Genomic DNA, 15,833 nt, shown 5'->3' with positions numbered 1-15,833 from the left:
TTGATAAATTTACTGCTACTTTTACGTCAAATCACGTTATATTAAACTCATAGGCGTTTTTTGCGAGTTCGATATATGCGGGTTCGACTGTTGCAATCATTGTTGGTACGAGTGTAGTGAGAAAAAAAGGTAGTGCATAAAACAATGTTTTTGTTCGACTTGCCTGCTTGCAGGGTGCATTTGGGAAAAACTACTGCACCTAAAAGAGGGCTACCCTGCAACATTTAAGTGAAATTCGACCTCAGAATGTTGAGAGCAGTTTTTGGCTCCAGTGGGTAGTTATTAAGAGCCGGCGCTCTAAAAGAGACCAAAAATGACCAAAATTATGCTTATTAGCGGCTCAATGGCTTGGCATCTAATAGACAAATCATGCATAATTGGCACATTTATGGGATATGCATATTTCATGAAGTCATCGCCACATCGATGAAGCGTCATCACCACAATGCGACCCAGAGCAATCGTACAGTATTGCAGACCTCTGTGGGGAGCGTTTTCACAATGATGATCAACTTTGAACAACAAAAACTAAAGAAATACTAAGTGCCACTCACAGAAATTTTACACACTTAGCAAAATACGTACATCCCAAAAATGTGCCAAACATGCGTCACTTCTGTCATTTTCGGTCTTTTTTACAATGCAGTTTCATTCTCTATGCAGCCAGGATCATAAATGCTCAGCTCATAATTGCTAACTTAACTTAATAACTTAGCATAAATGGTTAGTTCATAAATTTTAATGGCACAAGCTTAAAGAAATTTTGAATGCAGAGGACGGAACTGAGAATGACTGCATGGTGTATTATGGTGGTGCGTTTCTGTTGAAGATGTCCGTTGCAATCAGACTGTTACTGAAAACAGTCACATGGTCACACCTTACATGGGTGGGAGGACCTTCGTTCTCTACGTCCTTGGTATCCATCTTACGGGACCAGTCAGAGGCCATGCTGCAATAAACTGTGCACCTTTTATGCTGTATCTTGTGGTAAGAGGGACCACATTTATTTACAGGTTGAGAGGCAGGCGCCTCCCAAGCCGCATTCGCTGACACTGGTAGCCTGGCGTGTTCTACTGTGCACATGCTTGCCATCGCCTGTTCCTCGTCTCTGTGAGCCTAAGCGGTAGTGCTACAGAGCAGAGGCCCCCTCCCAGAACTCAGGTTGAGAAAACGAAAAAGAGAAAAATGAGCAGCACAGGGCAAAGGGGGACACAGCAGCACTTGGTGCAGAATAAGTCCGTGTCCAGGTCATAGCCATGTTCTTAGATGAGAGGGGAGGTGAATAGCACTTCAGGAAGTCGCGGCAGGGAGAAACATAAGGGGAAAGCAGGCAGGACGGTGGAGCCAGCTGGTGAGGCATGCGCCATTGCTCTGCTGGTGGCAAAAGCAGAAAAACAAATGGCGCTGCACTGCAAGCGCACTGAACAGCTGCTTGACCACTTGCTTAAGACAGCAGTTGCTTGACCACAGGGGGAACCTTTGGGCACCATTGCACCGTAGCACCGTAGGCACCATTGGTGTGGTGAATGTTGCTGATCCGAGTTAGAAGGGCATGATGACAGGTTCATGATGGGTTGAGATGGACGCGTTTTTGAGGTTGAAGTAAACAAGGCATGAAGGAAGCAGGTGCAATGCGGTAGAGCCTCGGCAGTACGTGCAGTGGGGAAAGGCCCTGACGACCGGGACCGGCGGGTGCTGATGGTGGCACCAGACATTCAGGTCACTATGGTGGACCCAGCTGGACAGAATGGTTGGAAGGTAGTGAGGAAGTCACGTTGTCATCAAGAAGTTGGATCCCTCGGTGACGCAGCCTGGTGGTGTTTGGTAGGGTCAGGTGGCCATCAGCGATGTCTGTGAGGCCGATGAAGTCGTAGCGAGGGTGTAGACAAATGGTGTACTCAAGTTGGCGAGGCTCTTGAAAGACAGTGGTGTTGCGAGTCTCGTCAGAGGACACACCAACTATGGAGGGAGAAGGTGGCGTCAGAGATGATTGTTGGAGTGTCGCAGGAAGATGACGGCTACAGCGCTTCGGAGTCATGGCGAGTGCAGAGGTGAACTTGGCAGGAAGCAGCGGAAGGAACCCAGACTTAGAAACCCCGAGATAGGGAGCAGTGCGGGGACATCAGTTGAAGCAGTGCTGTGGGACACAGAGACAACAGCCGTCGCATTTGCACAAAACGAAGGCGCACCACAATGCCTGTAGAAGGCGGCTTTCAGGATGCCGAAAAATATTTTCGCTTGCAGGCAGGTCGAGCTGATTGTACAGCTCACCAGGCAGGCTCCACTTGACCAGCAGGAAGCGCCAGGCCTGGACTGATGCCACTGACAAAAAGCAGACTCGGCCTGCGTCAACCAGGCGACTGGGGAGTGTGGGCGGAAAGGTGGGAGGTGCAACGTAGACGGGCAAGTCAGACGGGCGTTGATGCAGCAGGCTGTGAAAACTCCAAATGGCCATTTGCAGGAGCCCAGGAGCTGCCCGTGGTTGCCAATAATGTGGAAACAGGGGCGACATTTATTTACAGGTTACGAGGCAGGTGCCTCGCAGGCCGTGTCTGCTGACACTGGTAGCCAGATGTGTCCTACCACGCGCGTGCTTGCCACCGCCTCTTCCTCGTCTCAGAGAGCTTAAAAGGTGCACAAAAGAGGAATCTGAACTCGTCTTTTTACCGTGGCCACCTCCCCCCACCCCCCCTTTCATTTTTGCCAGGTTAAGACAAATATAAAAATTTGCACTGTGACCTCATACAAATATACAGAACAGCTCATACAGAGCAGCTTCTCAGTTCGACCATGAGAAAGCTGCACTAGCACACTGATCACAGGATACTGGTTTTTGTTCAACAAGGCCATATATGTTTCCACCATGTCGCCATGAGCCAAAAGGGCTCGAACAGGTGGCTAGGCCTATCTGCATGCGCACAAGAAAAAAGAAGGGTTCAAAAGGTTCCCAAGGTTAAAGAATATTTCAAGGACCGCTCAGTGTACGTGAAAATTTGGGGCATGCCAGTTCAACTCTTGAAGTATAAGCAACAAAGTTGAAAGCAGTACTGTTGCTGACTGTAAAGGTTTCAGACAAATGTAATGGAATCTTATTCAATGATTTGCAACATTTCAGGCCATGAGAAGTGTATTTTCATACAATGACACTTGGATAAAAATTAAGTGCTAAACTTTGATGTGATGTAAGGCACAGCTACTATGAATGTAGTTCAGTCAAGAGAAGCAATATAAATATAAATATCCTATAATTGGTGTTGTCCTAGTAGAACAGTGTATAGAAGAAGTGAGCTCCATATCATTGCAAAAACAGCACTATACTTCGTTTCATACATAGCAGGCAGCGCTGCCAAAGCTAACGCACCTGTTTGCATAAGCTAAGTCTGCGCTCAAAAAATAGTTTGCTGTACAGCAAAAGTGAACACAAGCATGCATTTTACCTCTTGCCACACTTTCGTCCTGCGACTCATTGCGACTTCGAGAAGCAAGAGTTATATGTGTTGGTATGATACACAATTAGAAGGGTGAATGGCTTCTACTCAATCCATGCCCAAAAAGCAGTTCACACACAGTGAAAATTATAGCCAGAGGGCCCGAACACTGAGGGCCTTACAGCTCCGACTATGATTTTCAATGCTCCCACATCTTTTGATACCACTCTTTGTTATTGTGCATACACCGAATGATACGTGGCGGAGTAATGTTGTTTCGTGGATGCACTACTTCGCAGCCTTCGCAGCGTTGCATGCTGTGTATGAAACGGAGTATAGTAGCCCCATCACAGCACCAGTGCACAAGAACCTTTCTTTTTTTTCCTGAGGACAAGCAGCAAAGAAAGGACATGACAGTGCCATTTTTGTTTAGTAGCTACTCCTGCATGCTAACTTTACCCACCTAGCTTCTACAATGTCAGTGGAAAATATCAAGTTAAGGACTCCAAGAACTCTAGTATTTCTGATACGGCATTTATACGCTCCACCAGAAAACTTGGATGCGGCAAGGATGTTGTCGCAACAACATCTATAAGGCACAGCGCCAATCTTGAGTTCTATAGCCAAGTCCCTTAATTAGGCAAGCAGGTGTGTGATGGTCCCTTATGGCCAGCATTGTGAGCACAAAATATTTTTGTGCCATGAGAATTCAAATGAGTTATCAAAATTTTGGCCACTGAACAGGCATATACTAAACCATTAATTTATGCAAATCTGAATGAAAGGCACAATTACTAACAGCACTAAAAAAACAGCAAACAAAAAAAAAGCAAACTAAGCTGATATCTAAACATAAATTACCTTTCCATGAACTGCTTGATGATGCTTGCGCAGACATTTGGAGTCCGAGAATGTGCGCTGACACAGTTCACAGGTCTGCTGGCTGTACCAACGTTTATGTGGCGTGTTCTTGCGGTCCAAATGCACAACATGATGGTTGCGTAGTTGTGACAGCTGCTTGAAACCCTTTCCACACTGGGCACATGTGAAGTCACGCTCTTCGCTATGAATTCGAGCATGGTTCTCTAGCTTGAAAGCACTGAACGTCCGATAGTTGCATTGAGTGCACCTGCAAGTGAAGCACAGGGCAGCAGTCACACCTCATGTTACTGCCTAGCTATTCGCATGTTTCACAATTAGGCAGCCTATTTAAAAAAAAAGAAAGAGCAAACGAATGCCTCATTGCATGGACACCACACTCTGAACCCTGCAAGTTTGAGACCATTAGTGCGAAGTGGAAAGGATATGCAAATCACTTTTTCCAATTTTTTTTTCTTTCAGACCTTCCACCCTTTTTCACAGCCCCAATTAGGCAGAATAGTTCATTATACTAGTGAGATACTGTCCAAGAAACACACTCCAGGAATACATTATGGAGAGACTTACTGACAGCAGACTTCCTGCCATCATAATCTAGCAATGTCGTCATGCTTCTTTCATCTATAAAGTAAAGGGTTTGACAAAATGCCACCTGGAAAGAAGCAAACATTGTAGAAATAGTAAACATACACTTGCCAACAGTCACGAAAAAGGAAACATGATGTCTCAGGGCCCATACAGGTCTCTTGACCACACAGAGTGCTGAATGGAATGACAATGGCTTATGAATGGATAAAGTTGCACAGGAAGCGATTGTAGATTTCTGGAAGGTTTTTCACATGTTCTGTTAAGAGCATGCTACTTGCTATGCATCGTTTCCTTTTCCTCGAATGTTGGAGAGTGAATGTGTACTATTTCTACAATTCTCTCATCTATGCCTTCTCCATTATTGCTGCTCTTATACAACGGGCAAACAGCCTCCTCAGACAGCACTCTCTCTTTCTCCTTCTCTCTAAGCAAGGAGCGAATAACATCAGAACAGCATGTCATATGCTCAAAGTGCACCAAGCCCCTGGTGTGCTGTTATCTGGATGCAGCGGGTCGGAACTGCAGATCATGCATCATGCTACAACAAAACACGACGATCACCACAAAAGCAGACCTTTTACAACCTTTAAAGTTGCAGATCCATACACAGTACAGGTCACGAAGTTGGCTTTGTGCAGCCATTAAAATCAGAAATGAGTGAAACGCCACTGTTCTATACAGCTGTCACGTAAGGAACACTAAACAATTACTGGTAGCAGTTTAGTGGTTGTGGGCAAATATATTTGAGTTAAAAGTTCATACCAGATAATACGAACAAAATAATTCCATTCAATTTCTTAATTTCTACAGTATGGATTCGAGCCAATTTGATTTCTGAAGCCGTGCGGCATGGACACCAACATTTATGTGCAGCATTACAAGATATGAAGCACATGGAACTAAACGCACAATTTAATGCACTGAGTGAGGGTATATTGCACATAGAACTGCATAAAACACTCAAATTTAGCAGGTTTTCAAATTACACACTGTCACCACTTCGCGCACTTTTGCGTGTGCTCCCAGACACCCTTAGAGCGTGTGGGGGTAGCGGTCTTCGTCACAAAGGAGATGCCCTCGACTCAGCGCGGCAAGCTCAGCCGGAAACCAGATACCAAGTGACAAGGGGGTTAGTCGTTTGGTGCCCAGCTTTCGCCGGTCGCAAGCCAGAGAATGGCTCGGAGCCAAAGGTTCCCAAACAAAGCAAAGTTTATACAGCAAAGAGACGATACAAAGGATTTCACAGTCACTCGTATGAGCACATAAAAAGTGATTTACAAATACAATGCAACTCGTGCAAAGTAACACTTGAGAGAGATCACAATACAACAAAATCCCTGCACCTAAAGTGCACTAACACAGAGAGAGACAAACAACAAAACACAATTTGTTCACTGGGCACTGCGACAGTCCGACGACCTGAGGAGCACGACGGGGCCGATCCGCAGACTGGCGTACATTGCCTCGCTGGTCCGTGGCTGGGCGGTGGTGTTCTCCCGGGAGTCGAGCGGGCGCACTTCTCGGAAGCTTAAACGGTGGCTCGGGCTGACAGAGAGCGGTTAAAGCACTCATTTATAGGCACGGCCCGCGTCTGCTCGTTCTTTGACGCAAGGCAGACATGCACATACACGCAGTATCAACTGCACAAGCTCCTTCTCCTCGCACTGGGCGCGCGACCACATGGGTCAAGCTCGGAGACCAGGTTCCAGAAGCATTGAGGGCTTTCTCGCCTTGCGCCATCGGCGATGCGAAGGAAAAAAGGGAGAGGGCATCACTTAGCACAGTCAAGGCTACACCCTCTCCGTCGACAATGGGTAGAAACTACTCGGACATTCTAGAGAAATTGACGGCGCATGCGGCCATGTTTCCTTCGGCACCGCGCCGGCGAACTGAGTGGCAAGGGCAGCAGGACACCGCTGTTCTCCACTGTTTTTTTGTTTTATTTTACCGCACGCGGGTGCGACTGCTTACGCGTAGCGCCGTTTTTTCGAGTATGCGCCGAATTTTGTGACACACACACACAAAAAAAAAAACAGACGACTTAGCATGCCTAAGCACAGAATATCGTGCAACAGCACTAGTTACGATGGGTACATAAGGTCCTTACATGGTAAAGACATTTGACCTAAAGGCCTCTAAAGTAACCTAAAGTAACATTGTTCAACTGTGTGCAGCATACCGCCGTGGCTTGCACGACACCACTACACGTGGGGTCGGGAAGATGAAGGGAGGCAGGGAGCTGGAATTACACGCCTCTTTCCACACGCTTGTCTCTCAGTCTGCCCGTTTGCCGTTGACCTCGGAAACAGACTCTCTGTATTGTGTTGCCGGCGTTCTCTGCTGTCCTCACTCCCGCTACACACTGCTCATTCCATGCCTTCTTTGTTACGACCTGTTGTTTTGTGCTCTTTTGGACATGAACTGTTGTGTAGTACCAATTGGTCTGACAATAAAAAAAGTAAATGCTGTGGAGGCTGCTGCATTTGCCATGGAGAAGCGTCGATCGCACTGGAGCACGGTGTGCTGTCTCAGCTACGTTCGCTTGTTTCAAATGTAGTACACGTTCCTCTCATGGCCGTCCGTGTTTTATTGCCATAAAACTTTCACGTGATGCAGCTAAATTTCAAGCAATGCAGCACTAATAGATAGTCAGCAGGACGAGTTCGTTATATAAAGATCGACTGCTGCAACACCTTCGTTACATGGAGTTTGCAATTACACACACTTCAAAGGGGGTGGTATGGGGGAATTCAGAAACCTCACAATGCTGAGGAATTCGCTACATGGTAGTTCCGTCCATGCACAGTTGTATGGATGAAACTGTAACTGTTAAACTATGCAGACTTAACTGTACACATTTACAACACAAAACACACATGGTTACAACTGAAACCATGCATTTCCACTTTATCTGGTTGCAATAAATGCACGTTATTCCTTGCTTGTGACATACTGCTCCTTGTGTCACTCAAAGAAGGAGCTACGAAAGGAGCAAACACTTGTAGAAAACCTGTTTCCTCCTCCATACTGATGCGGGCGACCTCATTACCATCATAAGCACGGACAGAGCCCGCTAGGCTATAGCTTGGAGAGGGGGCAAGCTCCCTCCTGAGGGAAGCGGAAGCAGCGACAGGAGTGGCACCTCAACGACTACGAGGAATTCTGTGGAGCCGGTGAAAGTCTTGAGATCTGGCTTGTGCTGCGAGCAGTTGTGGCCGCACGCTCTCGCCGCCTCCCGTGCAACGGGTGCACAGAGGGTCCGTTGTGCACTGCCTCCGGACTTCTGGTTCCTGGCACCGAAGTGAGCACAGTAACTGTGCACTCTCGCCGCCATCCCTGGCAAATGCCCTGAGATGACACTGCCCCAAGAATGCGATTGCGCACGGGAAGACCCGGCTGCCATTCTTGGTGCATGCGAATGTTTGCTACGTCGTTCCCCGGCCCTTTGTTCCAATCGAGCTTGAACCCCTCCACGGTTAGTGGGCAAAGACGCTGCTGCATTCATGGAGTGGGAGTGTGGGGCGTGAAATGAGTTCCATATCACCACACACTTCGCAAGAACTAAGTTTCGGATTACAAAAAAAAAAAAAGATGCCAGAAGGCCATGCATTATCGCATGGTCTGCATAATGACGGCAGTGAAAAAACTGCTGCTGAACCGTCGTGCAAGTCGCTTATGCATGATTTCATGTTGACAGTGGCGTACTGAGGTTAGAATCATAGGCAGTGTCCTTACATTTACATGCAGCTGAAAAACTCACTCCACCAAGTAACGGCTCAATGCGGGTGATGAGGGTCTTCCAGCAGACGGCACTGTGCTAGTAGATGACACTTCTGCACTGGTGTGTGCTTGAGTTCTTGAAGCAATGCCTCAAAATGCACAACCGTCTTTTCTCACTGCGTCGCTGGCTTCTGCACATTGTTAATTTTTTCTAGTGACCACCTGTAATTCGTACTCAATAGCCAGCTCAGTGATGTGAATGGCCAAAGTCCCTTTGAAGCAGGTTTTGGAACAGCCAAGACTGCTTTCTGGCAAAGAAAAGTGAACATTTGATGCAGATGTATACCACATTTTCCGGTGTGTACGTCACAATTCTTTTCTGACTTTTTTATCGGTGTAACTTATATCTGCTGAAAAATTACGCGTCACCATGCGTCATCTTTTGCCGTTTCCAGTAACTATGTTTGAAATGAAAATCAAAGTGTAAAATGAGAAAAAGAATAGAGTTATTAGGGAGTCTTAGTGCAGCTCAATCTGCTACTGTGACCTGCTTCCACGGGGATCGACCCAGCTCCACCTGAGCAGTGGCAGGTGTGCCCTCCTCGAGGCCATCTGCGCATGCAAAGGTACTTTTTGCAGAAGCGGTTCACGGTAGCGGCATGCGGATCACACTATGCTAAAAATGTATTTTAAAGATGTCATCCTATGGGTACAGTCACAATCTCGACCAGACAGGCCATGGCAGCAGTGTGCGCTTCATGCGCTGCTGCATCCAGTCCAGTCACATTCTTGAAGACTGATTTCAGCGTCATATTCGTATGGCGCCTTGTGTGTCGTACGTGATAAACATGACGCTGCCTGCTAAGTGAAGAAGCTACGATGCAAAACTGAGGTTACGTACTGTTGAATATGCACTGCAGAATGGGAACCGGGCAGCAGGGAGACAGTTCGATGTGAGTGAAAAAAAACCATCCGGGGCTGGCGCAAGCCCACAAGAATGCTCCAGTCGATGAAGCCAACAAAAAAGGCAAGCCTCAGGAAGAACTAAGGCATGCTGTCAGAGCTCAAGATCGTCTGCGCATGGCAGCTGCCGCATGCATGTATCTTTGTCACACTCACCGACGAAGTGATGTTCAGCGCATTTTTATAATGCTTTACGAATTTTGTTGACACCGATTTTCGTCGCGAATCACAGAGGCAATGCTCCACTGCCATTCCCTTCAAATCAGTGAGAACTAGTCCTTTTCAGCAAGAATGCCACGAGTTTGAATTGAATGGCGGAAAGGTTTTTAAATACAATTTTCTCGGCTTTAAATGCGTCTTTTGCTCCCGGACAAATGCATATGCCAGAAAGAGTCACAGAATCAATTTTACTGGGAACAATAATTGGGTGTTGTCCTCAGTGTCCTGTTAAGTTGGCTTTTCCATGTTGGATGTGTGCATGCCACACACAGCTTAACCGCCTCTTTTTGAGGGGGCAACGAAGCGAACCCCATTAGCGTGCTGCTTCCCCACTTTGACCGAAAAGGACGTGAAAGTCAACACCGGTGCCGTTTGTGTCATGTGGATTTCCTTCCACACCATGGATGACCAGAGTAAATCCCTGCTTGCTGAACGCCTGTTTCACTCCTGTTTTGACTACATGGGCTTACAACGACCAAACCAGCATGCATGATGTCTGCCCGCATATACAGTGGCAGTCGCACATATCGAACTCGCAAAAAAAAACCCCTACAAGTTTGATATAATGTGCAATTTTATATAAAAGTAGAACTAAATTTAACAGCATACAAACACACTGAGATGAAAAAAAAAATTATATATATTTCTATGATAGTCACTTACTGTGCAGCAATTACCGAGTGAAATAGTCATGAATTTTTTGTTTCTTCATCTCTATTGCCTTGAAGAGAACACACTTTTCAACGTTATCGAAGGACTACGAACAACTCCGACAAGCAATTGTGATGAACCATGCCGAGTGCAAAAAGCAGGTAGAAACACGTGGGTACAGGTTCTCTCAAGTGCTCTTCATAATTCGCCTTAGAGGTGTCCTGGTTATCCACTACGTCAGCAATGATCTCTGCGTCCGCAAGCTCTCCTGTGGTCTCAACGCCTTTGTATGCAGAAACAATGTCGCCTACGGCTGCCCCATCACAAATAGCACCAGAAAATTCAGACAACTGGTTACACAAACTATCAAGACCTGTGATGGCTTCGTCGAGCTCACCCAACAAAGAATTTGTTCGTCTTCTCTCAGAAAGCAGAGACCAGAATGTCGGAAACAGTTCTGTATAGTATCATTTTTTACATCATTCCACAACCCACTCAGCACAGACAGGGCATCCAAGAGGTCGATTTTAAAGTCTTTTCCGGTCCTGCAGGAGCCTTTTAATTGAACATTTCCTAAATACAACCATTACAGTGCCGATTATCCCTTGGTCCAAGCGTTGAAGCAGCGATGTAGCATTCAACGGTAGGAACTGAAGTGCAATGTAGCTAAAACTAGCACTGCAGCAGTAGGTACGGTCACTCTCTATGTTGAGGCTTACATAGCGATTTTGGCCTACCAGGTCATCGTTCCAAGACTTCACTCAGCCACCTGGCAAAACGTTCGTGGGTATCCATGCTCTTTGATTAGACCTGTAGGTGACTGGAGCCGAAAGTGTGTTCTGCAAGCATCGCAGAGACTTGCTTTTTCCGATCACGAATGGTCGAAGCTCTGTCGATCCATCCATGTTGGCGGTGTGCAACTTTGTATTTCTTTTCACCTCATTCAACTCGCTTGATAATCTCCAGTTTCATGGAAAAGGGGCGGTTCTGCTGTTTCGCGGCTGCCATCAGGCACACACAGAGACAACGAAAACCATGTGAAATTGCTGAGGGCAGCTTAGTGCCCCGTATGTGCAAACTGCATGACAACGCGGGAACAACTGAAGCAACGCGCTAAAAACGCATATTCTGGTTGGCTGGGTACGTGCCCGCCACCAAGGTCACAGAAAATCCGCATCATTTGTCTGTGCAGGAAAGCTGACCTCCAGAGATGGGCTGAGGGAAAGCCAGCTTCTTGAGCCGACCAGAGTTGTCAGAAGATCGATCTATTGGATGTGACAGCTAATTTTTGTATGAAGTAGCCGTAGATTTTCCTACACATTCACGTTGTAGCTTTACGGGGCTTGGAAATTATTCAATATAAAGGATAATTCGGTATAATCACGTTCAAATGTATATACTAAGGAATGCATAATTGAAAGATTCTCAGTAAAATTAGGTTTTCCACTAGTGCCCTTCCTAACACAGATGTAGGATTACTTGCGGCACCTGAGAATTTAGTTCTCATAGAAATATGGACTTCTGGCGCAGCCTTTGCCTTTGGATGCAATTTGATGCAATTGGTGCAGCAATGACATCACTGCCAGCTAGCTGTGGCCCATGTCAAGGATGTATCTTTTTTTTTTGTTTACAACCGAATTTTTAAGAATCAATTAGAAAACTCTGATCTTTTTTTTTTTTCAGTTTAAAAGAAAATGATCTCACCCTTAAACACTATGTATTTGAATTTGTTGAGACTACCTAAGTCCTGAATTAAGATGGCAAGATAAATATGCCTAGCCGCCATAACAACCAGCACATCACTATATAACTATGAGGCAAGCACCTGTGCAAGTCCAAGTCTAGAAGGTGGCTTCTCCACAAGTGCATGGCAAGGCTACGCCAATGGTCCCTCTGTTCTCCACACTCAGGGCAGCAGTATGGTCGAGAGGCAGAGGGCGTGTGGCACCGCACGTGGTATTCGAGGTTTTGCTCAGTACGAAACCTGTACCCACAGCTACGCTCACCACATCTGAAATGACAAAGAACATTTTCTCATGAATACAAAAAGGTGTTGACAGGAAGAACATATTACAATGCTATTTCTGTTACTTCTTAATGCACTGCAGCTCAAGCATTTACAGATTTTCTACACATGGTCTCTAAACCCAAAGAAACCTTATAGTGATTAATTGACTGATTTGATTTTTATGTGCAAGAGCAACACTGGGCTCTGAACCATGCTGCACTGAAGGGCTCTGCATTAATTCTGACCACCAAAGGTTATTTAACGAGCTCCAAAACCTCAGTACATTTCTGCTCTTGCATTTCACCTCCAACTAAGTGTGGCCACCTCAAGACAAAAACCCCCAGATTCCGCGTACGGCAGCCAAATGTCATAGCTACTGAGCCATTGGTGCCCACCATGGGCCACCCTTCCCCGCATCCCTTCACACCCCATCCCCAAAAGCATACACCCTGACACCAACACTGCTTGTCGCAAAAATCAGGCACACCTCCACAACCAACTTCTTGATGCCTTACGCACATAACAACACACCATATGCTGCCAGTCATGACCCTTACCACACCCTCATTGTCTACTCCCCCCCTTTTACTGTCTTACTGCTCCACATTCCCACTCGCAAGCCTACTCCGGCGGCCCTCACTGTGACGATCTAGAATCTCAGGCCATCTGCTCCACTATATGCCATGATCTCTCTACTCAATCCTCCCTCTGGTCTCTGGTCCACTCACATCTCCACCTTTTCAGACTCCCAATTTGCTCTTTGCGTAAACACAACATGCTTGTCACACATCTTTTTTACACACTTCATGCCTCTGCTTGCTCGTCCCCATCCTCTCATCTTCACTGGATTTCTGGTCACGCTCAGATCGCGAGCAACGAACCAGCAGAATTGTCGTTACGCACTAATTGCCATCTGGGACACATGGTCTGCTGGTTACAGTCCTACTCCCCAAACACCTCCCTCAAATTCACTAACAATGCACGGCCATCCTACAAAACCTTCCACAGACCTGTTAACACCCTAACCTTACCCTATCCTACTTCACTCATGAACAAGCCATCACACCTCGCCATGCACAGACACACACCTTCCCTCCTGCTACTTCATACACCTCTTCCAGCAATGCCCCAGGCACCCACCTGCCCTGACTGCAGAGGATACCCCCCCCAATGAGCATTCCTACTGGTCTGGCCCTGCTAAGCAAACCCTCTCTCCAGTACTTTCTCCTCTTCATTCGCTGCTTCCAAAGGCTCACTTCCTGGCAGGAGTCTCCATACAAAAATGCAGACGATGCAGAAACATTGACTGAACAAAAAATAAGGGTAAATTGAGTGTGAAGGCAGTGCTGTATTCATGTCCTTTTTCTCATAACGTGGCAACATGCCACGCTGCTACTTGGTCATTATTTCATCTATTTGTAAAGCTAGGCAATATTACTAAAATTGTCTTCAGCACGCAGTTAAGTTTTTAGTGCAAACTTGATAAATTTGTACAAGGCTGTGCATCACCAGCCAGCTAGATTACTTTCTTGCTCCTGAAAAAAAAAAATGTTAGAAAGGTGCTCGCCTGTACTGCCTCTCAGCAGCATTTTCTTTCTTTGCCCGCCGCCGTCTTGCTGGAGCCACCAAGTAGTCATCTTCAAGGTTCTTTGGTGGGCGCACTCGACGCTTGCCAAGTGCCTCATTGCTGCCATCCTCCAAGTCGCCATCTAGTAATACAAGGAATTATAATAAGTTAGTGGAAATGACTCCTTTTCTTTCTTGTTGCAGTAAAATGAACTTGTGCGTGGTTCTATAACACACAGAGGATCATTTCTGTTTTCATTCTGGCTTCAAAGGGAGTCTTGGAAGCATGTACCATTGCTTACATGGTGCTTACATAACCTATTCAGTAATGCACACCAGCTGCAGTATGCTGCTGATTATTGTAGCACTATCATACCACAGAACTAATACTAGTTCCAATGAATCACATTTGCTACTCATGTCATGTCATACTGGCCACTACAGAAAAAAATTTAATTTTGTTAAAAATGACACTGAAATAGGGTACAACTTTGAGTGCCAGAACTGGGTTTCTGCAATGCACAAAATAAGAGGAAAATTTTCCAGTGTAGCCAACTGGTGGATGCAGCCGCCTGTGTGACATCGCATGCAGAATCGGAAAAAAACAGACAACGCAGATTAGGTGCTCTATTTTTGAATAGGTTGAATGCGACACTTCTTAGTAAGGCACACCTTAGTTCTGGCATAGCTGCCCATAAAATGTCCACCTATGTGGACAAATTTGGACAACAGAGCTATTTTGGTGACATTAGAAAATACTTTCAGAACTGAAATAGAAATCATGACCCACAAAATTTGAGATTTGTAGTCACTATCTCAAAGTAGAACCCCTTCATAATGTGCTTTAATACTGTACAAACGTGTGTAAGGGCCGCGCTTTTTTTCTTCAGATTTGGGAGCCAATTTTCGGGGTGCAGACCATACATGCTGTGCTCTGGTACACGCTCATCCCACAAGAAGTCGCACAGCATGACTGCGTGACTGCTGTCACCACATAGCCGTTGTTCTGCACTTCGATCACATAACAGAGCAGATCTTCTTCCAGTTCAGAAAACTTGCACGGCTTGCCTAGGAAAGCGCGTTTTTTGCACCTTGTGTTTTTCAATGCATCCTTTTAGCTGCACTATCGTCGGACGCACTTCTCGGCCACGTCGAATTTCTTGCCCGCCGAACGCTTTCTGAGCTCGAGAGCACACTCCCAGCCATGTAGCTACTAAGGCGCTTGCCCATTGTGCTAAAACTGCAACACTCAGCGGCAGCACGCGAAAGCCACAACTACAGTGAACTAACACGCAACCACAACTCCTGTGCCTTTGACAGCTGGAGCTGGTGATACTAATGCCGATAGTGGGAGCTCGCGGTGGAGGAAAAAAATTAGCTGTGGTTTAACTACTGCTGAACCTGGTTAGAGAGCGAAAGCTGTGGTGTATCGGGCAACTAGACGCGGCTTGGTGTCTGTAACGTTGAGTGATTCTGCACACAAGAGAGCGTTCACCCTACCACCCTTGCAGTTAAATTAATGGTTGATCGCGAGAGGTTGGTCACTCAAAGAACGCTGCGGCTTACTGCTGCAGTGCCGCGTGTCAGCCATAACGTTGTCAGCGCTAATGCATGCAGCCCACATCTCTCTCTCTCACCACGGCCACATACCTCAAAGCGTGATTGAGGCGTCCACTGACCCAGAGAGCCAATTACGCGCTCTTCCTTTGCTCAAAATCATTATAGAACGTTATCAATGCCAACGCAAATGAACACAATGAACGCCGATGGCCTATAGCTTCAGTGCCACATTTCTGTCACAACGTCGTCAA

At 46.4% G+C, this 15,833-nt stretch overlaps 1 protein-coding gene across 2 annotated transcripts in view; it reads right to left on the bottom strand.

Moving 5' to 3' along the window:
* The window catches only part of LOC144113952 (uncharacterized), a 120,111-nt gene that overhangs the window by 20,840 nt on the left and 83,438 nt on the right, over positions 1–15,833 (bottom strand). For both annotated transcript variants that reach the window (XM_077647366.1, XM_077647367.1), the window contains exons 10-12: positions 14,024–14,165; positions 12,274–12,459; positions 4,290–4,557 (exon numbers count right to left, since the gene is read on the bottom strand). In XM_077647366.1, the coding sequence (XP_077503492.1) occupies positions 4,290–4,557; positions 12,274–12,459; positions 14,024–14,165 (596 nt within the window). The remainder of the gene's footprint in view (positions 1–4,289; positions 4,558–12,273; positions 12,460–14,023; positions 14,166–15,833) is intronic.

This window comes from Amblyomma americanum, chromosome 1 (genome assembly GCF_052857255.1).
Source record: "Amblyomma americanum isolate KBUSLIRL-KWMA chromosome 1, ASM5285725v1, whole genome shotgun sequence".
Classification (NCBI taxonomy): domain Eukaryota; kingdom Metazoa; phylum Arthropoda; class Arachnida; order Ixodida; family Ixodidae; genus Amblyomma; species Amblyomma americanum.
The sequence above is the reverse complement of the archived record's forward strand: the minus strand, read 5'-3'. Positions and strand labels throughout refer to the sequence as shown.